This window comes from Arachis duranensis, chromosome 3 (assembly GCF_000817695.3).
Source record: "Arachis duranensis cultivar V14167 chromosome 3, aradu.V14167.gnm2.J7QH, whole genome shotgun sequence".
NCBI lineage: Eukaryota > Viridiplantae > Streptophyta > Magnoliopsida > Fabales > Fabaceae > Arachis > Arachis duranensis.
The window spans coordinates 134,378,517-134,404,223 of NC_029774.3; the positions used below are offsets into that span (position 1 = coordinate 134,378,517).

The following is a 25,707-nucleotide window of genomic DNA, read 5'->3' on the forward strand; positions in this document are numbered from 1 at the left end:
TTAGTCTGTACTTATATTTTGATGTGTTAAATACTCAAATTAATTTATAGGAAACCGTGCCTCCGCCAGAGACCATACCAAGCCACGACCCCTCTCCCTGGCACCGTATAAAATAGACTCGGTAACGTAAACACACACAACGCGACGCAGAGTGAAAGAAAGAGTAACAGTAAGAAGATTAGAGAGAGAGAGAGAACACGGGTGGGTGAGTGAGTGAGTGTGAGTGTGAATCTGAGTCTGAGTCACTCTCATTATCAACTGCCATCTCTCCAAACCCTAAAAAAGCCTCCATCAATCATCAATCATAATATATCATCGTATTTCTCTGCTCTCACTCTTCTTCTTCCTCAGCCGCCGCCAGCCACCAAAAAAGTAAAAAGAAAAAAAAAACAGAGAAATGGATCCCGAGTCAACTCAGTTGCAGCAATCGGAACTGGCCGCCGTGTTGGGGCCCGATCCATCCCCATTCGAGACCCTAATCTCGCACCTGATGTCTTCCTCCAACGAGCAGCGGTCCCACGCCGAGGCGCTCTTCAACCTCTGCAAGCAGACCGATCCCGACACGCTCTCCTTGAAGCTCGCACACCTCCTCTCCTCCTCCCCTCACCAGGAGGCTCGAGCCATGTCCGCCATCCTCCTCCGCAAGCAGCTCACTCGCGACGACTCATACCTCTGGCCACGCCTCTCCCCTCAAACTCAGTCTTCTCTCAAGTCCCTCCTCCTCTCTTCTATCCAGACCGAGAACGTCAAATCCATCTCCAAGAAGCTCTGCGACACCATCTCCGAGCTCGCCTCCGGGATCCTCCCTGATAACGCCTGGCCTGAACTCCTTCCGTTTATGTTCCAGTGCGTTTCTTCCGATTCTCCAAAGCTTCAAGAATCCGCGTTCCTCATCTTCGCGCAGTTGTCGCAGTACATCGGAGAGTCACTCACGCCTCACATCAAGCATCTTCACGGATTGTTTCTCCAGTGCTTGACCTCTCCGACCACGAATTCCGATGTGAGGATAGCCGCGTTGAATGCAGTTATTAATTTCATTCAGTGCTTGTCTGGCTCCGCCGATCGGGACCGGTTCCAGGATTTGTTGCCGGCCATGATGAGGACGCTGACTGAGGCGCTGAATTCCGGTCAGGAGGCCACTGCACAAGAGGCGCTGGAACTTCTGATCGAGCTCGCCGGTACGGAGCCGAGGTTCCTCCGGCGGCAGCTGGTGGATGTTGTTGGAGCCATGCTTCAGATTGCCGAGGCAGAGTCGCTGGAGGAAGGGACGCGGCATTTGGCGATCGAGTTTGTGATTACTCTGGCCGAGGCGAGGGAGAGGGCACCTGGGATGATGAGGAAGCTGCCTCAGTTTATCAGCAGGATGTTCGCCATTCTGATGAAGATGCTGTTGGATATTGAGGATGATCCTGCTTGGCACAGTGCTGAGACAGAGGACGAAGATGCCGGCGAAACAAGTAACTACAGTGTTGGACAAGAGTGTTTGGATAGGCTTTCGATATCACTGGGTGGGAATACTATTGTCCCGGTTGCGTCTGAACAGTTGCCTGCTTATTTGGCTGCTCCTGAGTGGCAAAAACGCCATGCTGCATTGATTGCACTTGCTCAAATTGCTGAGGGTTGCTCAAAGGTAGTGAACATGAAACTTTAACTTTCGAATTGCTGTTAACTTTTCATGTTAGGTAGTATAATATCTTGTAATTTGTATATGATTGTTTGTTGATTGTGAAGTTACTTATCCATGTAGGAAGTATCCCCTTTTTTTTCACTCCGTGTTTGTGGTTTTTATTTTGTGTTGCCTTCCCATTGCTGCTGCAGGTCATGATAAAGAATTTGGATCAAGTTGTGGCCATGGTATTAAACTCCTTCAATGATCAACACCCTCGTGTGAGGTGGGCAGCTATCAATGCAATCGGTCAACTGTCTACTGATTTGGGTCCAGATTTGCAAATTCAATACCATCAAGGAGTGTTGCCAGCACTAGCGGCTGCCATGGATGATTTTCCAAATCCTCGTGTGCAGGTCAGTGTAGTTTTTATTGTCACTGAACATGTGGATAATCTCACAATGATTAGTGGAAATTTAAATGAAAATGTTGTCATTTCCTTATGAGCTTTGGGTATATAGTCTTGATTGTTGCTATGCAACTTTATAACTAGTGCAGGTTTCATTTACAATAATAGTTTCTTGCATTCTCAATATGGCATAAACTCATAAAGAGTGACATTGTATTATATGTTGTAGTTGGTGGAGGAAATACTAAGTAGAAGTGGGAATACTGGCAGAGTGCACATTAGCACTTTCACTGTCCTGTTAGATTCATATATTTTGATGGCAATTGTTTTTATTCTATTCCTTTGGTGATAGTCAACATGCTATGCAAGAGTGCCGTTTATGGATCTACCTTAAAAAAAGTAAAAATAAAAAATAAACAACAACAACAACAAAGCCTTATCCCACTATGTGGGATCGGCTGCATACGCCATTGAGCCCTACTATAAACATTTATGTAATATGATACAGGCACTGGATCTACCTTATTTTTTAATTAGATAAGCTTCTAGTATAAACTTTTCTGTAATATGATCTATACAGGCACATGCTGCTTCAGCAGTACTCAACTTCAGTGAGAACTGCACACCTGATATTTTAACACCCTACTTGGATGGAATTGTTAGCAAATTGCTTGTAATTCTTCAGGTATGTTTATAGAATATTATTCCCAAGAGTAATATTATTGTTTTAATACATATATATTCTTTCATCATACCACTTATTTTGGATTTTTCTTTCCTGTGTTTTTAGAATGGTAAGCAAATGGTACAAGAGGGCGCCTTAACTGCTTTAGCATCAGTGGCTGATTCATCTCAGGTATTTTATATGATTTGCAAATGTCAATATCTATAATCTTATTAGTTCCTTTTCTTATAATTTACTCATTAGTGTTGTGGTCTTGCTTAGGAACACTTCCAAAAATACTATGATGCTGTCATGCCGTACCTGAAGGCTATATTGGTTAATGCAACTGACAAGTCTAACCGCATGCTTCGTGCCAAGTCTATGGAGTGTATAAGTTTAGTTGGAATGGCTGTTGGGAAGGAGAAGTTTAGGGCTGATGCTAAACAGGTAGGCTGTTATTATTTACTTTCTTTGAAATTGATATACCACAACTTTCTGAGTTAATAAAGAGTTTTCTCAATTCTATATTCTTTTTCCAAACAACCTTCAACCTCGGCTAGAACAAATGATTAGTCCTAATTGGAAAGGGTGAAGTTAAGTGCTTAATGAAGTGAACCGTACAGTACACCTTGTCTCTTTCATGAAGAACTTCTCTGTTCTCTCTATCTCCTCTGCAAGTTCTCATGTATTTATCCTATATATGATATATGCTGGCTCTTTAATAGGTCATGGAAGTTCTTATGTCCTTACAAGTATCTCAAATGGAGACTGATGATCCAACAACCAGTTACATGCTACAGGTATAGTTCTTAATTTACTGCCAGTGCATACATAAAGTGCGAATTAGATTATCCAGTCACAATAACTTTCATTTGTTACAGGCATGGGCTAGGCTTTGCAAGTGTCTGGGGCAAGATTTTCTTCCTTATATGGAGTTTGTTATGCCGCCTTTGCTTCGGTCTGCTTCACTTAAGCCTGATGTGACCATTACATCAGCTGATTCAGAAAATGATATTGATGATTCTGATGATGACAGGTGTTGAATCTAGTCCATCTCTTGGTTAACTATTTTGGTTCAAAATGATTCCCCTTTGCTTTCATGTATTGTCATTTTGGCCTAAAATATGTTCATGTTGACTTAAACAAATTCTGATTTAGTGACTCTTTTTATTCTTTGTTTTCAATACTTAAGAAATTTGCTTGCATTTCATGCTGTATGTACCGTGCTCACAGCACACATAGATCTTGATGCACATGCACATACATATTTGCAGTCATTTCGGATGCTCATTACAGTTTCATTTGACCGGTGAATCAGATGCATTGATAATTTTACTTAGGCAAGATAAATCCAACTAAGTTTTGTTTATTCATTACACTATATAGTATGGAGACCATCACTCTTGGGGACAAAAGAATTGGTATCAAAACTAGTGTTCTGGAAGAAAAGGCCACAGCCTGTAACATGCTTTGCTGTTATGCTGATGAGTTGAAGGAAGGATTCTTTCCATGGATTGATCAGGTTAGACTGGGAACACTATAAAAGTTAATAACACCTTTACATATAGCACTTTGTTTATAGAAACACCTTTTTCTGAGTATTAAATTGCATGTGGGACAGGTTGCAGGAACTTTAGTTCCACTTCTTAAATTTTACTTCCATGAGGAGGTTAGAAAAGCAGCCGTTTCAGGTATAAGAATGATTGTTCCTTTGCATCTTTTTTGTTAACAATTTTCCTCTGCTCATTAAGTTGTTTTATGCCATTATCCCAGCTGTTTTTAATGGTTATGATTTCTTATATCATTTTAGCAATGCCGGAGCTATTACGTTCTGCAAAGTTGGCTATTGAGAAAGGGCAATCTCAAGGTCGGGATGCATCCTATTTAAAGTTTTTGAGTGACAGTATAATCCCAGCTCTGGTGGATGCGTTACATAAGGTATTCCTTATACAAGTTTATCTGTTCTTAGATGCATCTATATGGAATTCATTAGGTTTTTACAGCATGAGTAAGTTGTTATTATGATCTGAATCCTTAGGGGTTGTTGATCAGTCTCTAAATATCATATAAGCTGAGGTGTTCCTTTGTGAGTGCAGTATGGACTTTTTTGTTAGTTTAGGAGACCTAGTCTAGGCATGGATTTGATAACCAAGCTTAATATAGGTTATATTGGGTGGACTTCGCCTGGCCAGGCTCTACAACGGCATTTGTTGTGCTAAAGTTCTCCCTCTTCTGTTTGCTTGCAGGAACCAGATACAGAAATTTGTGCAAGCATGTTGGATTCATTGAATGAATGCTTACAGGTTAGTATCATTAGATGATAAATATTATACAAAATTAGGGGGTGTTACACTCGAAGTTTGATACTTAACATTCTAGTTGGAAATAAAATCTAGCCTCGCATATATTAGCTAACATCATGTTTTATAATTGATCTAGAATAGTAGAATTCTAGATTAGGATTTATATTTTTTCTTGTTGAATTGGTTATTAATCTGTTCAACCATTTCCCCTCATTTCCACGTGATAGCAAGTCTGCTCCACTTTGTAATTGTTGTGGTTTTTGTAGTTTTGTTTTTAAAAATAATCATATATTATTATGCAAGAATTTTCACTCCCCTTCACTATTAAGGTGGATCCTATTGCTTACTTCCTTTTGAATACCCTTTTTGTTGTCACTTATTTATTTTATAATCAAATTATTACAAGGAAAGAGTAATTCCTGTGTAGCCTCAATCCAGTATGTGCTCTGTTCTTTTTGTGTCCTTCAGATTTCTGGGATGCTTTTGGATGAAAGCCAGGTCAAGGCCATTGTTGACGAGATAAAACAAGTGATCACAGCTAGTTCAAGTAGGAAAAGAGAGAGGGCAGAGAGGACCAAAGCTGAAGATTTTGATGCTGAAGAGAGTGAGCTGATTAAAGAGGAAAATGAACAAGAGGAAGAAGTTTTTGATCAAGTTAGTTGTTTAAATTCGTTTTTAAAAAATCTGAGTTATGTTGATTGCTGGGCTACTGTCTTTGTATTATGTTCGTACAGATAAATTCTTTGGTCATCCTTTCAAAACATTTATGTGTCCCAGGTGGGAGAGATATTGGGAACTTTGATCAAAACCTTCAAAGCCTCCTTCTTACCTTTCTTCGATGAACTGTCATCATATTTGACACCTATGTGGGTATGTTCCTCCCAGAAGCTGTCACTTCTCTTCTCTAATTAGTTTTTCTGTTGATATTAACTGCATTTTTATTATTGAGCTGGTCATTTAGCATTTTGATTGGGGTACTAGATCGTACTTGAAGTATATGTAACTGTTTATATTTTTCTGTTTTCTAAGTTTTAGCTGCACCGAATTGTAGTGATGGCTCTAAAACGCAGGATCTGTGTGATAGCAGCAATCTGTGACCATATTATTTTTGGAATATTCCTGAATTCTTCAAGTCACACTGTTGAAAGCTTTAGTTCAACGATGAATCTTTAGGCTTTCTTTGGGAATTTAATTTGGCTGTGGGTTATGTTCAAATAAATTGGGAGTTAGAGATGAGCCATTCATTCTGCAGGGTTAATTCTTCAGGGCAATAAAATTGCACACACACACACATGACTTTTTCTGGTCGTCATGTCCATCATCTGCAAGCTCACGTATTGCTTTTATATTAAATCATAATATTTTCTCAACTGTTGGATATAGGGAAGGGACAAGACACCTGAAGAGAGGAGAATTGCCATTTGCATTTTTGACGACATTGCGGAGCAGTGTCGTGAAGCAGCTATAAAGTAAGTGCTGTTGTCTACTCTTGATTATCATCAAAATGTTTTGCTGAATGAGTTGTCGTATTCACTAATTGACCAGGTATTATGATACATATCTTCCATTCTTGTTGGAGGCTTGTAATGATGAGACTGCTGATGTCCGGCAGGTCAGGCATTAGACATGTTCCATTGTTTGATATTTTGAGTTCCATTTTTTCTTCTCAAGTTTTTTTTTTCTTTCTTTCTTCCTGTAGGCTGCTGTGTATGGCCTTGGTGTTTGTGCAGAGTTTGGTGGATCCGTGTTCAAACCTCTGGTTGGAGGTACTGCTTCGTTCTGTAATAAAATTTGTTGATATGTATTGCATTACATTAATTAACAAGTTAGTGGCTCATTGCAGAGGCTCTTTCGAGGTTAAATGCTGTGATCCAGCATTCTAATGCTCTTCATTCAGATAATGTAATGGCATATGATAATGCTGTTTCAGCTCTGGGAAAAATTTGCCAATTTCATCGGGATAGTATTGATTCTGCCCAGGTCTTTACATTTTTTCTGTTAATGGTCACTCTTATTGTTTGGCTTGTTCATCAACATCTTGCCTTATCATGGTGTAATCTCTGTGGAGGCTGAGTTTTTTAATTGTCAGGTTGAGATGGCATATGCTTATTTAATCTTTTTGCAATCTTGTGTTATGTTTACAGGTGATTCCTGCATGGTTGAACTGTTTGCCAATAAAAGGTGATTTGATTGAGGCCAAAGTTGTCCATGATCAACTTTGTTCCATGGTTGAAAGGTAAGGAACTCAAATTTTCCTTTTTAGTTTCCTAATGCAGTCCTGCATTTTCTCTTTTTGTTCTAATTATCATTTTTGTTTACCTGTAGGTCTGACAGTGAGCTTTTGGGTCCAAACAATCAGTACCTTCCTAAAATAGTTTCAGTTTTTGCTGAGGTTAGTTTTTATCAAGCATTTGCTGCTTTGATGAGCCAATGCATATTTGATTTGATTTATTTGTATGTTGCCCATTTTATGCGATGTAGGTTTTGTGTGCTGGAAAGGACCTCGCAACGGAACAAACTGCTGGCCGTATGATTAATCTGCTCAGACAGCTTCAGCAAACCTTGCCGCCTGCAACTCTTGCTTCTACTTGGTCATCTCTGCAGCCGCAACAACAGCTTGCATTGCAATCCATCCTTTCTTCATAGTTTCCATGGTTTTGCTTCCTTGAAGTCTATCCTTTCTTGATAGCGTCACATCTGAGTTCGCTATTGGTGTCTTGCACTGCTTGGGGACATGCTTTTTCCGGTTTGGTGGTCTCTCAATTTGTTACCCATTCTTTGCCATAAGATGGTTTCCATCATTCATTCTTGCATGGTGTTTTTATAGCAACATGGCTTCAGTTTTGAGAATGCAGATTCAATTGTGATTGGAAAGGAAACTTTCTGTAGAATGTGTATATTACGAGTGTTAATAGTGCCGTTTAGCCCAAAATAAGGGTAGGCAATTGTGGCGTGGGAGCTTCTGTTTCTATTCCTCTTTTTGTTTTTTCTTACCATTTTGCGTAAGAATAGAGTTGTCTGGGAGACAATTCATACAGTTTTGGTCATTTGTATTGGTTCCTTTTTTATTTTTATATTATCACCGAGTATGAAATGTATCATATAAAATACTATTTATTCATTAAGGTTGAGGATAATTTTTCTTTATATACAGTATTTACCAGAGCTTATGTTCATGATTAATTACCTTGTTAACGAAGCAAAAATGATGCGTTGAATTGTGTTTATATAAACATAAGAGGATACAAAGAACACACCGTTGACGAAAAAATAAGAACATAAAATTGATAGTTGAATTATGTCATTGTAAACTTAACTAAAGATGCTTTTGTTTTAATTCTTTGAAAGAATGAACTGTCATCGTCTCATTGATCACCTGTCTTGTTGAAAGGATGTCTTCTAGGTTTATTTCACTAATTAAAACTCGATAAATAAAATCAAGGCAGGATAGTTAAATCAATAATTGAATTGTGTCTTTGTCAAATTACATAAAGATGATATTGTTGTCTTAATTTCTTGAAACAATTAACTTTTTCAACCACCTAAAAAGAGCATGTGTGCTAGCTTTATTTCACTATTTACTCAACAAAAATAAAGGCACAATAATCACTTAACAAGTTCGAAAACAGATGAGGACTTTGAAATAGTATGCCATTTGTGATACTCTTTACAGCTATTCACTATATAATAAAGAAATAATTTGAAATTATCTATTTAAAATAGTATGCATGAACCGGTGCTATGTATATAGGCTCTAGGCTCAACTGTGAAACATCTTAAAACTAATCGAAAAAGATAACATTTTATATAAAGCGGTCATCACGAATCATGCTTTGCTTTGTCTAAATTGGGTTGACCAAGCTAAGCCACCGTGATGAGAATTGAGGACAACCACTACAGAATAAGATGTTAGTTAAATGAGACAAGAAACTGAAAACGAGCATTCCACTACTATTAGATTCTTTAACTTGTGAATCTTCTTTATATATATGTTTTTGGGTTTTGGCTAGCTTAACATATGCATATGAATTAATGTGTATAAAGTGTGAAGAACAAAAGACCAAAGAGAAAGTGAATATGAAAAACAAGTCAAAGTTTGTTGGGGTGAGGCAAAGAGCTTCTGGAAAATGGGCAGCAGAGATCAAAGATACATCAAAGCAGATAAGGATTTGGCTTGGAACCTATCAAACTGCTGAGGAAGCTGCTAGAGCCTATGATGAAGCAGCTTTTCTCCTTAGAGGTTCCAACACTCGCACCAACTTCAACACTCGTCACACTATTGCTCCCAATTCTCCTATATCTCTCAAAATCAGAAATCTGCTCGATCGTAGAACCATCTCAACTCGAATTCAAAAGCAACTCCCTATGGTTAGTCCCAATGTTCAAGATGCCAAGCAAGAAAACCATGCATGTAGATATAGTGGTAGTAGTGAAGGTGAGTCTTTGTTTTGGGTGCAGAACCAAGTTTCTGACAATGTTTATAGGCCAGAATTGAATATGATGACCTGTGCAACGGGTCCGGTTGAACTAAATGAGTATCAGTTTGATTATTCATGGGCATTAGCTCAACAAAGGATTAATGAATTACCAATATTATCACCAGAAAGTGGATTCAATGAAGAAAGGAAACTGTCAGATTCACTTTTTGCCATGAATGAGGATGAACATGGGAATGAGTATGAGTGTGATGTCAGTTATCCTCTCTCCCACTTGTTCTGCTTTAATTGATGTTCATGTTCTTATCCATGAGTAATTGTTTTGAGAAATCGACTTTTGTAATTGGAAGTATTTATATGCACTTAGAATACTCTAGTTTGTATGAAATTACCACCTTTTCCATGTCATTTTTTTAAAGTGAAAGTTACTCATATAGCTCATCTATGATAGTTTACTGTTCTAGCTTCAACCAAACATATCCATAATAAATAAACGGCACAAAAATTTCTTGGAGCTCGATAAATTCAATATGCAAATAGGGAAAAAATTGCAGCCTAGCAATGGCAGGTTCCCGAAAGTAGGCTCATTCTATTTTTGCTCTCTTTCAAGCCAAATAATTTGTTGTTTAAAGGCTTTCTTGAGTTTTAAGCAAACTGAACCTGTAGCTCCAAATGATACTTGATAGTTGATACTGAATGATCTAGCGGCCAACGGATCAAAAGTACAAAGCTCCTCATTACCAAAGATTCTCACATTTGTTAGGTGCTGCATTTTCTATTTTTGAGACCAACATAAAATGCACAAAGACTTGATTCTATCCGGTTAAAAAGCATCATGAAAGATGATTGACTTTCTTTCATTCATTCCATACAAAGACTTGATTATCATTGCTGTTATGAGTGTTTTCACTTAGACTAGCAGTAGTTACATTTGATTCACGTGCCTCGGTGAATCTTTCACTTCCATCTATATTGAAATAATAAAAACGGAGATCTATTAGAAATTGCAAGCGGCGACACATAAACTAAGAAAAAATATAATAACATATAGGATGGACAACTCTGAATACACAATTGAAGCAACAAACGATAGAATCCTAAGTCAACATATAGAAACATAATTGTTTTAATCACTTAACAGTTGGAATAATAGAAAACTACTTCACACAGGATTAAAAGGAACAATGCGGGTTCGGGGCAATGTAACGAAGCATATACCCCTTTTTACTTGTAACAATTATGTAGAAAATGGTTTCTCAATTATTTATAATATCAATAGTCTTCTCCTTCTTCTTCATCTTCTGCTCCCTCAGCTCCAACTTCCTCATAATCCTTCTCAAGAGCAGCAAGATCTTCACGGGCCTCGGAGAACTCCCCTTCTTCCATGCCTTCACCGACATACCAGTGAACAAAGGCTCTCTTGGCATACATGAGATCAAATTTGTGGTCAATGCGAGAGAACACTTCAGCAACTGCAGTGTTGTTACTGATCATGCAGACTGCCCGTTGCACCTTAGCAAGGTCCCCACCGGGTACAACTGTAGGAGGCTGGTAGTTGATACCACACTTGAAGCCAGTTGGGCACCTATCATAGAAAAAGACAGCAAAATAGAGATCACATCGTTGCAGCCGACATACACCAAAGATTCACATAAATGCTCAGTTATCGAGCTATATTTCACACGCAACCAGGCTAAACAATTCTGAGGTGAATAATGCACTTAAAGACAGGTCAAAATCATTGTTATTGTTATAAATTACCCTACCCGTACCAAAATAAATTAATGGTCCACATATTAGTGTTACAGCTAGGTTGATGTTGTGTATCATAGTGATACAACGAAAATTTATTTCATCCCTACTAAATTGTTGGTCCACAGCACAAAGCTCCCATGATTCCAAGGAATGAGAATTGAATTGAGCAACATTGGCACCTTATCGTGTTATATTACCCACGTTGGGATGAGGCTACTATTTTCAAGATTAAAATTCGATATCATCAGGTCACTGAGTGTACACAACAATGTAAAACTATAGAAAGCAAACATGTTCCAAGTAAAAAATAATATGATGATCAATGAACCTGTTAACGAAACAAAGTTCAGTAAGAGTTGTTACCAGTCAACAAACTGAACAGTCCTCTTTGTTTTTATGGTGGCAACGGCGGCATTGACATCCTTTGGAACAACATCACCACGGTACATTAGGCAGCAAGCCATGTACTTGCCATGCCTAGGATCGCACTTGGCCATCATGCTGGAGGGCTCAAACACTGCATTGGTGATCTCAGGCACTGAAAGCTGCTCATGGTAGGCCTTGGCAGCCGAGATAACAGGGGCGTATGAGGACAACATGAAATGGATGCGAGGGTAAGGCACAAGGTTGGTTTGGAACTCAGTGATATCCACATTGATGGCGCCATCAAACCTCAAGGAAGTAGTCAAGGATGATATGATCTGAGATATCAACCTGTTGAGGTTGGTGTAGGTAGGTCTCTCGATATCAAGGGCCCTCCTGCAAATATCATAGATGGCTTCATTGTCCAAGAGCACGGCGACATCAGTGTGCTCCAGGAGAGAATGAGTGGAGAGAACACTGTTGTATGGCTCCACAACAGCCGTCGAAACCTGAAATCAGAGATTAGAGCACCGTCAATTTCAGGCAAAGTAGAGATTAGGGAATAGAAAACATGCAGGTAAATTCTTGAACCCTAAAATCTTCAAGTTATACCTGAGGGGAAGGGTAGATGGTGAAGCCGAGCTTGGACTTCTTGCCGTAATCGACGGAGAGGCGCTCAAGGAGGAGAGAACCGAGGCCGGAGCCAGTACCGCCACCGACGGCGTTGAAAACGAGGAAGCCCTGGAGGCCGGTGCAGTTGTCGGCGAGCTTGCGAACGCGGTCAAGGCAGAGGTCGACGATCTCCTTGCCGACGGTGTAGTGTCCCCTGGCGAAGTTGTTTGCGGCGTCCTCCTTGCCGGAGATAAGCTGCTCCGGGTGGAAGAGCTGGCGGTAGGTGCCGGCTCTGACCTCGTCGATGACGGTTGGCTCGAGATCGACGAAGACGGCACGCGGAACGTGCTTGCCGGATCCTGTCTCGCTGAAGAAAGTGTTGAATGCATCGTGCGCCACTCCGAAGGATGTGTCACTGGCAGTTACAGAAATCAGATCGAAGAACTGAAATTGAAATGGAGTGAGTGAGCGAGTGAGTGAGTGAGTTAGTTACCTAGGCATCATTCCATCGGGCTGGATGCCATGTTCGAGGCAGTAGAGCTCCCAGCAAGAATTGCCAACCTGGATGCCAGCCTGTCCTATGTGTATGCTGATTATTTCTCTCATCCTTCCTTCTCAATTCTCACTTGCAGTGTTGCAGAGCAGAGCGATTGAAATCGGAAATGAACCAAGCAAAGAAAGAAAGAAAGAAAAGGGGAATTGATAAGTGTTTAGAATCCGCCTTCTCTCTCTCTCTTCATTTGGCGCCAGCCTAGCTTCCCTTTCTCTGTCTCTTTCGTCACCCACGGACCCCACGTCCCCACCCCGCAATTGAATCAATATTTTACAGTAATAACCAAATAATTTTGATACATTAATTGCATAAAATATTTTTTAACTATTGAAATATTATTCTTGTTAAGTTGTTAATCCCTGGTCCTTCTCAAAATTGAAGAAAAAGAAAGAGTTTTCTTTTTTATACTATATTGCATATTAATATCTGTGTGAGTTGTGATTACTGTTTAAATAGAAGGGAAGGGATGGGGTTGGTATTTGGTGGAGCATAGTGGCCATGTGCATACCACTCTTCTCAGTTCTCAGTCCTCAGTTCTCACTTACAATTATTAGTCTCACCCCTCCCAACATGCCAACATCCCAACCCACACTGTCCCACACTATTATCTGATATCTCTTTCGTTTTCGGTTTTTTACCCTCTTTATCCTAAACACCATTCATTACTTTCCTTCCAAAATATCTTCACTTCTCTTCTTCAACATCCACATGCAGTAAAAGGATCTTATATACTGATGCAACATAACAAACTTGTACATAAGGAATGAACTTGTATTTGAAAAAAGAAAAAACTATTGTTAACTCTTCCATTCAAACTATAACATTCTTGTTACACCATGGTACGTTAGATAATATAATTGCATAAACTTGTACATTCTTCCTGTTGAATTGCACATATATACCGTATTGAGTAGTGAGTACTATATATTGACCATGCTGCTGGCAAACAAAAATAGAATTATGATGAGAGGGACCATATATAATAAAAGATGGAAGATCTAAATCCCATTAGTAGTCTTGCAATTCTTAGTTGGCAGATGGTACCCACTTGGCCACAATATATATAACATTCATATACTCTACAGAATGTGCAGGCCTCCGCCCTCGTTTCTTGTTAATCATTATCACATGTCGTGTAACCAATTCAATTATTTTTCATATTTATATCTATCTAACTATCATTAATTAAACTATTTTCTGTTTCCAAATTGTAGTATTATTCTTGTGGTCTTGTCGTGCATAATGTCCTCTGCTCCATGAACTCTAATTCTACAGTACTTTTAAACATTTTTTCAAGTAATTCGTTCATGTAAAACTATACTCTTAAACGAATAATTACATCTGGAAATGATGACAATAATCAGAAAACACCAAACTGCTGCCCTTTGTGGCCCATTGCTCAAATCTCAATCAATGCAACCCTTTTAGATACAATCATGTTCACTTTGTTATAAATCATAAGGTGAACTTTCCAAGATCCAAATTAGAAGGGAAATGTTAATGAGGTTTGAATCTGACGCATTGTTTTTTATTGTGGGCTCTTACTTGTTGGATCCTGGAATATGGACATGTTAACAAACCAAGGCCCAATAGTTGAGTCCACGAGATAGACAGGTTAACAAAACATTTTGTCAAAAGAAAAACATCCAAAAATTCTCCCTCAAAAGAAAAATAAGCAAAAATGTATCCAACGTGACGATAATGTATGAATAGTCAAAGTTAGGGCAGTTAAAATGGGCCGAGTTATTAGCTGGCCCGTACAATCACCATAAATAGACGGATTTTTTTAACTCTAATTAATGGATTAACCAAGCTGTGCTTGTTAATCCATTAATTAAATAGACTGATTCGTGAAATAAACGAATTAATCAGTTTTAACCCATTTAAATTTTTCTCTTTTTTTTTTCAGTTTTTAACAATTCAATCGAAATATCTCAAATTTTAACGCAATAACCTACTAGAAGAGAAAACATTTGCTCCAAAATTAATATTTTAAGAAAAAGTCTAAGAAGCCAGAACTTGTGTGTTTTTTTGTCAGCACTTAACCATAAAAAAAAGTGAGTAATTTCTCACCATTAAATATAATCGCACATCATTAAAAATATTATTGATAACTAATTCATGATTACAAAATACCAAAGTTACTGGCCCTCTAGCATTGTTCATATTTTAATCCAACAATTAATTATTTTTATTTTGTAATAAAAATTATTTATTTAGAAAAAAATAAAAAATTAACTGATTGGCCTGCTTACTTTGACAAATTTTTGTAAATGAATTAAACTATTTGTGTAAGTTTGCAAACTTAAATGAACGGGCCTAAACTGATTAAACTAACTCATTTGATAACTCTAGGCAAAGTGGTTCTAAAAGATTATGTATTTTAATTTAATTGTTGACCAAATTAACCGTGTTATAAAATGATTTATATCGCACGTTATTATTTAATTAGAAAACCAATCTTACTCATGGTTGTATCTTTCATTTATTAATTTAAGGTGTCTGATTTTTCAAGAATCAAATTAACGAGAACATAATTTGAGGACATTTTAACTATTCAGCTAGAAAAATTAAAGGTAGACGAATTATTTACTTTTAATCTTCTATGTCTATTAAATCTCTCCTAGTCAGCACTAATATTCAAAACTAAATTAGTTTACATTATGGTACAACCAATTGATCTAAGAAGTACAATACATACACCTTGTTGTCCGGTTAATGAAAGAAAGTAGTCCAAGAAAAGTAGTCTATCACAAAAGAAATGAGTAACTTAAACAGGGCCCCCAAGAAGTTTCCATGTAGTCTTATGCGGTTTCGTTCAATTGGCAAAATGCTACCTTATGGATTATGGTACGTAACGTACAAATATACGTATACTATTAGAATTTATTAGAATGAATTAAAGGGCAAGTAATTACCAATTAAACCGTGTCCACTCTTAGTCACAAAAAAAAAAAACGTGTCCACTCTTTATTGTTATTATTATTACCATTAGCATTAACTAACTGCTCAACAAGCACGATACCAATTAAACGTGTTCATTATTTATTGTTATTATTATTACCATTAACATTAATTAAAGACTTAATAGATATTACTCTACTTATTCAAATATTTTTTTATTATTTTTAAGAAATTATTTTTTATATTTTTACTTTTAAAATTATAAATTCAATAAAATAATTTAAAAATTAAAAATAAAAAATATTTAAATATATATAAATTTTATAACACGCACTATTTTTTTTTTTTACTATTATTTTTTATACACATATTTGTCATTGTCTCATCGTCACTATTGTATGTATTGTCTTGCTCTCTTTTTCATTTTCTTCTTTTTCTTCCACATTCTCTTCACTCAATCGTAATTAATTATCACCAAGTTCTATTATTACAACTTTTAATCTTGTCCATCATTTTGATCTATAACCGTCCATTCTATTACTTTTTATAAGTCGTTGAAATGTTAAAACAATTCGTTTTTGTATCTTTTGAATATCTAAATGTATAAAAACAATAAGAAATTTTTTGATGTGCGTGTTAAGTTGTCTTATTATTCTTTAAGATAAAATTTGAGACATAAAGTATTCAAAATTTTTGCTCAAATTATCAAAATTTGATGTTAGTAATTCCTAAAAATAATATCAAGATATATTATTTTTAACTAATATAATAAAAACAGTACTGTTCTTGCAAGGATACTTTGTCTGAGCTATACGTCGGCTCTAAGTTGGTCTGACTGTCCAGCAAATTCATCCGAGCCGATAATGCCCTTGTGAACTTAAACCCAAGCGTGGTACCTGTAAAAGGGACTCTGACGCTCAAGTCAATAAGAGAATAAAATAAACAAATAATGAGTATATAAGATCGGGAGAAAAATGACTCCAGAGTAAACTTTATGGGTGAGGTGATTTTCTTAAGCAGAAGTCTTGTCCGTCTCCTCGCTCTTTTCTTCAGTTTTATAGATTCATTGTGTAGCTTAACGGTCAGTGTAATCCGAGATTTTGGCGAGTGAACTAGTCTGATATTTTGGCAAGTGAGCTGGTTCCGAAATTTTGGTGCGTGGAGACTGTTTTGAGGTAACCGTTATGCCAAGGTATGACTCGAGTTGGGTCGAGATCTCTGGATACAGTACAAGTACATTATTGTAAATTTTCAACTAATAATTATAAATTTAAGTTGCAATTTAATATAGTACCTTGAAAGAGAGACTGTCATTATTTTTTACATTTGACTGATATTATATAAGTTTCATATTTATTTTATTGCGCAAATTAATTAAACTATACTTTATTATTTTATTTTGCATATTTTGAAATAATGCGATCGTACTATAAAAATAGCATTAGTTTTCATAATTTAATGTGAATCTTTTTATTATTTCATTTGTCATTTAAATACTATTCATAAAAAAATAGTTACTTCAAGTGAAATACTATATACAGATAGACAATTTTTTTTTTAAATTCATAGTTCTAATTTATTTCTTAATCCTCACATGATATAATTTAGTAGGTTGATGGTGATGATTCTTTTTTATTAGTTAAAAAATTTTAACTATTTCCCCCCCTTTCTCTCGATCTCTCTCCATAATATTTTTAATTTCCTCTATAATAAATATTTTTTAAATTATATAATGCTTAAAAGATCATATATTTTTATTTATTTTAAAAATTAAAAATTAAAGTTAAATGATATTAATATTTTTTAACAAAATTAAAATAAATTAAAAGAACAATATTAGGTTTTATATTCTTTTGTTCAAAACATTACAGTTTATTATATTATTAATTATTATATTATTTTTGTACCATATAAAAAAGTAAAATTTTATATCTTCTTTTAGTTATTTATTTTATTTTATTTTAGTTATCTAATTAGCCTATATATCATCTGTAAGAACCAGAAGTTTATTAACAGATTAATTAGAATAAAATAATAAATTAATTATTCGAAATAGGTTTAAAAATTTAGGAATATTAATTTAAAAATTTGAAAGTGAGATTTGGATTCAGTGAATTTTTTTGAGTGGAAAAATGTATTTTTCTGCGAAAAATTTATGTAAAAATACGTACCAATAATTTAACTGGCAGTACCAACTTAAGTCTATCTGGTACTGTGTAAGAATAATAAAAATTGTAAAAATACTTAGAAAAATAATTAAAATTAAAAATCGAACGCTTATTCTAAAGATTTTGGTCCAAAGTTGGGTCATATGAACAAAAAATACTATCCAGTTGGACTGTACCCAACATATATATACTTCATTAATGAGCCAATTCAGCTCATTTCAGCACTAGAAAGGGAATGAGCAACTGAGATTAAAGAAGAATAACCCTAGCAAGGTTACTATTGAATATTGATTGAGGCTCATAGGAGTGGATTTTCTATTCATCTAAGAAGTACGAAGATGCATCACGATTTGAAGAAAAATATTTTGGTGGCTTGAAATGAAGGGTGATGTAGCTTCACTTGTGTCCAAGTATCTGATGTGTCAGAAGGTGAAGATAAAATATCAGAGACCGTCAGAAATGCTACAACCTCTTGACATTCCTCAATGGAAGTGAGACAGAGTTGCTATGGATTTTATAATGGGTTTGCCGAGGATTTAGTAAGGATTTGATGTGTTTTGGGTAATCGTAGATCGCTTAACCAAGTCCACTCACATTCTACCTATTCGAGTGAACTATTCGTTGGAGGAATTGGCAAGACTGTATATTAAGGAGATAGTGAGGTTGCACGGTGTGCCAACGACGATAGTGTCAAATCGAGATCCCCGTTTCATGTCAAGGTTTTGGGGAGCTTTTTAAAAAGTTTTCGATAGGAGACTATGTCTCAGCATGGCATATCATCCACAAATTGATGGACAGACAAAAAGGACTATTCAGACATTGGAGGATATGCTAAGGGCATGTGTGTTGAATCAACCGAGAAGTTGTGATCATTACATGCTGTTGGTGGAGTTTGCGTATAACAACATCTTTCATGCGACTATGTTAATGGCTCCATATGAGACTTTGTATGGACGAAAGTGTCAGTCTCTATTGTGTTGGTATGAAGCCGGTAAATCAAGTGTTTTGGATCCGGTTTTGGTAGCAGAGAGACCACTGAGAAGATCAAGAAAATTCGAACTAGAATCCTAACTGCGCAGAGCCGATAGAAGAGTTATGCTGACCAGAGGAGAAAAATGTTATAATTTGAAGAGGGCGAGCACGTATTTTTAAAAGTTACTCCGACAATTGGGATTCGAAGAGCGATCAAGACGAAGACGTTGAATTCGAGGTACATTGAACCTTTTGAGATTTTAAGACGAGTCAGGTCGGTGGCTTATCAAGTAGCCTTACTGTCACATCTTTCTAACTTACACGACGTATTCCATATGTCACAACTCCATAAGTACACACCGGATACGACTCACGTGTTAGAGCCCGAATCAGTTGAATTGAAGAAAAACTTGACTTTTCAAGTCACATCCGTGGGGATTGATGGCATGAGCGTGAAGAAATTTTGCGAAAAAAAGTTTTGTTGGTGGAGCTAGCCTAGAGTAGAGCCGGAACCGAAGAGCTTACTTGGAAATTAGAGTCAGAGATGCAAAAAGATTATCTCGAGTTATTTTCAGGTAAGAACCGGAAGCTTATTAACTGATTAATTAGAATTAAATAATAAATTAATTATCCGAAATATGTTAAAAAATATAGAAATATTAATTTAAAAATTTGAAAGTGAGATTTGAATTCAGTGGATTTTTTCGAGCAGAAAAATATAATTTTCTTTGAAAATTTTGTGTTAAAATGCATACCGATAATTTAACCAACAGTACTGACTTAAGTCTATCTGGTACTGTATAAGAATAATAAAAACTGTAAAAATACTTAGAAAAATAATTAGAATTAAAAATTGGACGCTTATTCTAAAGGTTTTAGTTCAAAGTTAGACCAAACGAACCAAAAATGCTAACCAGAAGGGAATGAGCAGCTGAAATTGAAGAAGAAGAACCCTAGCAAGATTACTATTCAACTTCTTCTTCTTTCGATCATATCTTGAGGTACGGAACTCTGATTTGCGTGCCATTTGTGGTCACACGAAGCTCTTGCTGAACTCATCATTTTTAGTTAAACAAAGTGGTATGAAACTTTTAATTTCTTGTCCATTTCTCTCGTCCACATAATTTCAAATTTTGGGTTTGGTTATTGAATGAGTTTTATGATCTTGGTTGTTTAGGTGCCAACTAATAGTGAAAAATTTTTAGATTTTGTCTTAATTCTCAGTGGGTAAAATAAGAAAGCTCTTAACTCTTGTGGTTTGTCAGTTTGTTAAATTTTAGGATTGATTTTTGATAATTTGTGTGATAGCTAGCTTGAATTGATGTTGTTTGGAGTGAAATTGATTATTGAAATACTTGGAATATGAGCTAAAGTGGTGGATAAGTTTGGTGTCTTTCTGAACTTGGAAATTTTGTGGAAGAGGATCAATTTGGTGATTTTGTGTTTGTGTGGGAATTGGCCAAGGTATAGTTTCAAATTTCTTTAAATAATATGTACTGTTGTGGGCAACTTAGGCTACTGGACCCTAAGATAGGATTGAATTGAATGAATTGCATGACTTGGTTAATTGTTGTTGAGCTTATTATGATGAAATGGAAGTTGGTGATGTTGATTGATTATAATGTGATTTGATCGAATGAAAGATTGAACAAATGCAAAATTGATGTTTGTTGTGGAATGATGATGGGTAATTATTGTGATGGGAATGGCTAAATGTTGATAGTGTTTGTTGACGACTATGTTGATAATGGTATTGATATCAATTAGATTGAATTGAAAACTTTGAATGGTTTAGATGGTTGAAGAAGGTTTGGTATAGATTTTGGGTTGTTTTGATATGGTTGGCCTGTGATTAAATTGGTTTGGTTTAAGAGATTTGGTATTTTGAGGATTTGACAAATTTGATAAAATCTTATTTTTAGCCAACTTCAGCAGACCATAACATGGCCCTCGAAGTTTGAATTTGAGTGAATCTTGTTTCAAATTAAAGATGTTGTGAGAGCTTTAAAACGGTATAAAGATGAGGTAAATTGGAGTTTTGTAGGAAAAGTTATGAACGTCGGAAGTTAAGCATGAAAAACTGAATTATGTGATGTTGTAGAGAGCCAGAAACTCTGGTTTGTGTGTCCACGCACACTATCATGCACACACACGGACTAGAGCATGTGTTGCAACTCGTGCGTACGCACGAGGGGGTGTGCATACGCACAGGCTGGGAAAGTCCTTCTGGTGCGTGCGTATGCATAGCTATCATGCGTATGCACATGTCCTGTTTTCCACCAAAAAACCTGTTTTTAACTATTTGACCTTTGCGGCAAGCTTGTAAACTTTCATAACACTTGTTTAAGGTCCCCTGGCTAGTTTTTAGACTTTGGAACACCTGAGAGAGCATTGAGTGAATTAAAAAAAGGTTATTTTTTGTTATTTTTGGAATACCAGAGAGAGCATTGGGATATTCAGTGGTTGGGTTAACTTGAGTAGATTGACAGAGTGGTGTATTGATTATAATTGAGAAATGAATATGAAGGATGAATTATGAAAGATTGAGAATGATGAATTACAAAAGATGGAGATTGTGACTCATGAGAATGTTGTTTGCTATGCACCTGGCAAGGACGGTGGTTAATCTCGCTTGTCGAGGTTTCGGCGCCGGCATACGGGTTGTGATAGTCTTCCACCTATGTTTAGATGTGAGGGCTGAGGTAGTATCCTCTCACATAACCTTTCTTGTCATAAGAGTGAGTTGGACACTATATCACAGGATTGAAAGTATGTTGGGTACTATATCCTAGGGTTGCGCGTGAAAGTGAGCTAGGCACTATATCCCAAGGGTGCACACAGTGAGCCAGTCACTATATCCCAAGGACATGGCAGAAAGGCGACATCTAAAATAATGTGTCGGGTTGGCAATTTAAACTGACAAGTGATATCATGAGCCAAATAGGGTAGGCATTCATCATATGCATTTTTTATATGCTTGTTTGCTTTGATTTCTTGAGTTATGCCTAAATGAATAATATGCCTAATTGCTAATTGATTTACTTGCTATACATGTATATTAATTGTGCTTTACTTGTTTGCATTAATTGTGTCTTACTGGGGTTGAGGAGGATTGGTAGGCGGTGGCGATGGGATCGCATGGAAGGTAGGTTGGCGATGGTTGTGGAATAGGGGTGGCTATAGTTAGATTAGAAATCCCTTAAGTTAGATGATCCTGTTATGGCTAATTTCATGTTTCTTTAAGCTTGAATTTTTGTACTGATGTGAAGTTCTATAATTGTCTTTGGATTTCCGGAACCTTATATCTTATCTATTGGGTACTGTTACTATACTAAGAACTACCCGATTCTCATACCATATGTTGTTATTTTTTTCAGATGCAGGTTGTAACTCACCTCGGTGAGTTCACGGATGCTGACAGAGCGGACGATGGCTCAACTTTTATTTTGATTTACTTTTGTAGTCTCTCACTTTTGTATATTTTGTTGCCTTAGAGGCTTGTATTTTGAAAAACTTTGAGAGATAGGATGTTAGTTGTTTTAATAACGTGAATATGATGTGAGAGAAACTGGTAGAAAATTTTTAAAACAGAAGAACTAATGTTAAGTGGAGGAGTTAATTAAAAAGGGTATTATTGAAAAGAAATTTTGGACACCAAAATCCATGTTTTACCATTATATATTGTTATAGTTAATATTAAAGTTGCGCTTTTGGTGTCTGGATAAATTAAATAAGAACCAAGAGACAACAAGAGAAAGAAAGCTAAAAAACTTTAGCAATGTCTCTCTGGGGGAGATGGTCTAGCATATCCCCAGACTCTAACCACACCAGGTAATCTCTGCTATCCCTTGCACCAGTTTTAGCTAGCGAATCAGCAGCGCTGTTAGCATCACGCTTGTTAAGATCGGACTGAACATTTCAATGTCGAATCAGTAGGTGCTGGATTTTGTTTACAAGATCGATGTCACAAGCATTATCATAATTCCAAATACCACCCAGAAGAAGAAAGACATCTAAACTATCTATTTCACAAATAACTTGTCAAAAGCCACACTCTCAAGCCAGGACTAGGCCATTCCAAACCGCAAAGAGCTCGCACCTCTTTATGGACCAGACAGGAAGAGTCCCAGAGCAACTAATAATTCAAGCACCAGCATAATTCCTTAACACACACCCAAAATCTGCACACCCTTCGTCATAATATATACGAGCATCACAATTAATTTTTATCAGATTCTGAGGAGGAGGTCGCCAAATCAGACTTTGCTCTGGAGAATTAGTGGAGTAGAAGGAGAACATTTGCCCCTAGATCTCATTCGCTATAGCTCTCACTAGGTTCACCACCCTCCTATCAGACCACTCAGCAATTGCACTAAAAATATGTTGGTATTTAGGTCTCCAAATCCACCAAATTGTTGATGCAAAGATAAATTCTCCTCCCTTGATATTATTCCTGAACCACTCATAAAAATTGTCTTCTCTCCGAAGAATAAGACACTCCAAATCCGACATCTTCCAAATTACTTTCTCAGCCTCACACTCCCTAAGACAATGAAGTACTGATTCTTGAGTCATGTTACATCGAGGACAAACATCAGAATCAACAAGACCTCTTCTAAAATGAAAAACAGCAGTTGGGAGAGCCTCATTGACCGCCAGCCAAATAAGCTTCTTAAACTTCTCCTGAATCTTTAATTTTCACGACCAAGACCAATCAGTCCCATCATTCTACTGAAACTTTCTTTTAGCAAGCCTGAAGTATCCAGTTTTGGTGCTATACTCCCTATGATTATTTGGATTCCAATACCAGCTAGGGGGCATCATTACAATGCTTGGATGGGGATAAACTCAAGATCATATCTCTAACATTTTCTGGTATAGGTGATATCAAGTGATCTAGTCTCCATGAATTACCATTGAAAGCATCCGCAATAGTAAAGAGCAACTCAGAAATGTAAATATAACAAATAGTACCTCCAATTTTGTTAATTGGCCTCCAGTGGTCATGCCACAAAAACTGCTAAAGATCTCCGTAACACCACATAAACCCTTTCCTTAATCTGAGAGCAAGCCTTCAAAATACTACGTTATACATTAAAAACATTCTTATTGTTATCTGGGATGAGAATCATCGAGTTCTTCATGTATTTACCTATTAGAAGTTGGACCCATAGCTTGTCTTTGCAGTGAAAAATCTGCCAGATGAGCTTACCAAGTAAAGCATAGTTCACACAATAGAAGTCTCTAATACCCAGCTTACCTACCTTTTTGGGAGTCGCAATCTGGTTCCAGTTTACTAAGGAGAGTTCCTGCCCTTTCGCACTCCCTTTCTAAAAAAATTATCTCATTATGGAATTTATTTTCTCATTTGCATAAGCTGGTAGAAGCGATACTTGCATCTGATAGACATGGATTGATGAAAGAACATATTGAATTAAACAAAGCCTACCTACTTTATCAAGCAAACGTCATTTCCAGGAAGCCAATCGACTTTTGACTTTTTCAATCACTTCCTGGGCCATCTTCCTGTTTGCTTTGTCATGCCCTATGTTCACTCCCAAATACTTCCCTAAATTCTGGGTAAATCAGATACTAGTAACTCGCAAAAGCATCTCCTTCCTTCTTTGAGATATGTTCTTCGAGCATTGAGCCTTAGATTTAAAAATATTCACTTTCAAACCAGAAGCTTTAGTAAAGAGATCAAGCGCATGTATCATAATCTCAACTTGGGTCTTTGTTGCTTTGCAAATTAAAAGAAGATCATCCGCAAACATTAAATGAGATATTTTTTGTCCTTTCTTAGAAATAGCTACAGGCATCCAGTCACCAGTCTAAACAAGATGAGAGTTAAGACAAACCAATCTTTCCATACAAAGCACAAATAAGTAAGGATACAATGGATCCTCCTATCTAAGCCTTCTTTGGGGGGTAAAATTTTGTAATCGGTCACCATTCCATATAATAAATAGAGAAAAAGAACTCACACATGTCATAATCAGCTGGACAATGCTGTCAGAAAAATCGAAATTTTGCAAAGTATACTGAAAAAAACGCCAATCCACCCTGTCATAAGTTTTTTCCAAGTCAATTTTAAAAGCTATCACTCCTTTTTTTAATTTAGTCTTTCGCATAAATTGAATAATCTCTTGGGTTATGATTATATTCTCCGAGGTCCTTCTACCAGGAATGAAACCACCCTGGAGAGGGCCCTCAATCTCTGAAAGAAATGGTCTGAAGCGATTAACCAAAACCTTTGTGATAATCTTATAAATTACATTGCAGAGGCTTATTAGCTGAAAATCCTTCATACAAGGCGAATTGTCCACCTTAGGGATCAAAACCAACAGTCTCGAAAAATGTGGCTACTAAGAGATCTCCAAGAAAAGCTTTATTCACAATTCTCCGAACATCCGGCCCAACAATCTTTCAATACTCTTTGAAAAAGAAAGCTTGGAAACCATAGGACCACGCACCTTAAAAGAATTAATTTCCATGATCACTTTTCTTACCTCCTCCATGAAAATCGAAACTGTGAGTCTCTCACAAGTTTCTTGACTAAGTTGAGGGAAAGAAATGCCCTTCAAATTATCAATCATAACTTCTTTTTTAGAATAGAAAAGTTTTTGAAAAAATATATTTGCTTTCATCTGAAGGAGGCTTCATCTGTTGTTGATCAAGAACTATTTTCTAGAAGCAGGCCATGAATTTTATTTCTTTTTCTTCTGACAATAATTTACAAGTGAAAAAAAAACTAGTGTTGCGATCACTAAATTTTATTCACTGTTCTCTCGATTTTTGATACCACATAAGTTTTTCTTAGAGAAGGATAGTGTTCAACTTTTCATGCAGCTCCTTTTCAATTTTTTTTATAAGACTAGCAAATTTTGAATTTTGTTAATCCAATTCTCTAGATCCCGTTTCTTGATAAAAATATTATGGAAGATTTTTGAGTTAAATTTCTG

General features: G+C 36.5%; 3 protein-coding genes across 3 annotated transcripts; 2 read left to right on the forward strand and 1 right to left on the reverse strand.

Annotated features, from left to right (window-relative positions):
• The first annotated feature begins 129 nt into the window (after positions 1 to 129).
• On the forward strand, positions 130 to 8,129 carry LOC107482254 (uncharacterized). Its single transcript, XM_016102694.3, has 20 exons — positions 130 to 1,630; positions 1,819 to 2,022; positions 2,596 to 2,700; positions 2,806 to 2,871; positions 2,962 to 3,126; positions 3,405 to 3,479; positions 3,561 to 3,715; positions 4,066 to 4,201; positions 4,301 to 4,370; positions 4,490 to 4,617; positions 4,926 to 4,982; positions 5,451 to 5,636; positions 5,760 to 5,852; positions 6,366 to 6,451; positions 6,528 to 6,594; positions 6,682 to 6,748; positions 6,826 to 6,962; positions 7,127 to 7,218; positions 7,308 to 7,374; positions 7,464 to 8,129. The coding sequence occupies exons 1-20, from the start codon at positions 398 to 400 to the stop codon at positions 7,626 to 7,628; spliced, it is 3,354 nt and encodes a 1,117-aa protein (XP_015958180.1). The 5' UTR covers positions 130 to 397; the 3' UTR covers positions 7,629 to 8,129.
• Positions 8,130 to 8,936: 807 nt separating this feature from the next.
• On the forward strand, positions 8,937 to 9,806 carry LOC107482153 (ethylene-responsive transcription factor ERN3). Its single transcript, XM_021139547.2, has one exon. It carries the CDS (start codon positions 9,015 to 9,017, stop codon positions 9,708 to 9,710), a length of 696 nt encoding a protein of 231 aa, XP_020995206.1. The 5' UTR covers positions 8,937 to 9,014; the 3' UTR covers positions 9,711 to 9,806.
• Positions 9,807 to 10,444: 638 nt separating this feature from the next.
• On the reverse strand, positions 10,445 to 12,864 carry LOC107482253 (tubulin alpha-5 chain). The gene is made up of 4 exons (XM_016102693.3): positions 12,642 to 12,864; positions 12,149 to 12,563; positions 11,537 to 12,045; positions 10,445 to 11,003 (listed from the first exon to the last, which is right to left on the reverse strand). The coding sequence occupies exons 1-4, from the start codon at positions 12,752 to 12,754 to the stop codon at positions 10,691 to 10,693; spliced, it is 1,350 nt and encodes a 449-aa protein (XP_015958179.1). The 5' UTR covers positions 12,755 to 12,864; the 3' UTR covers positions 10,445 to 10,690.
• Between the last annotated feature and the right edge of the window lie 12,843 nt (positions 12,865 to 25,707).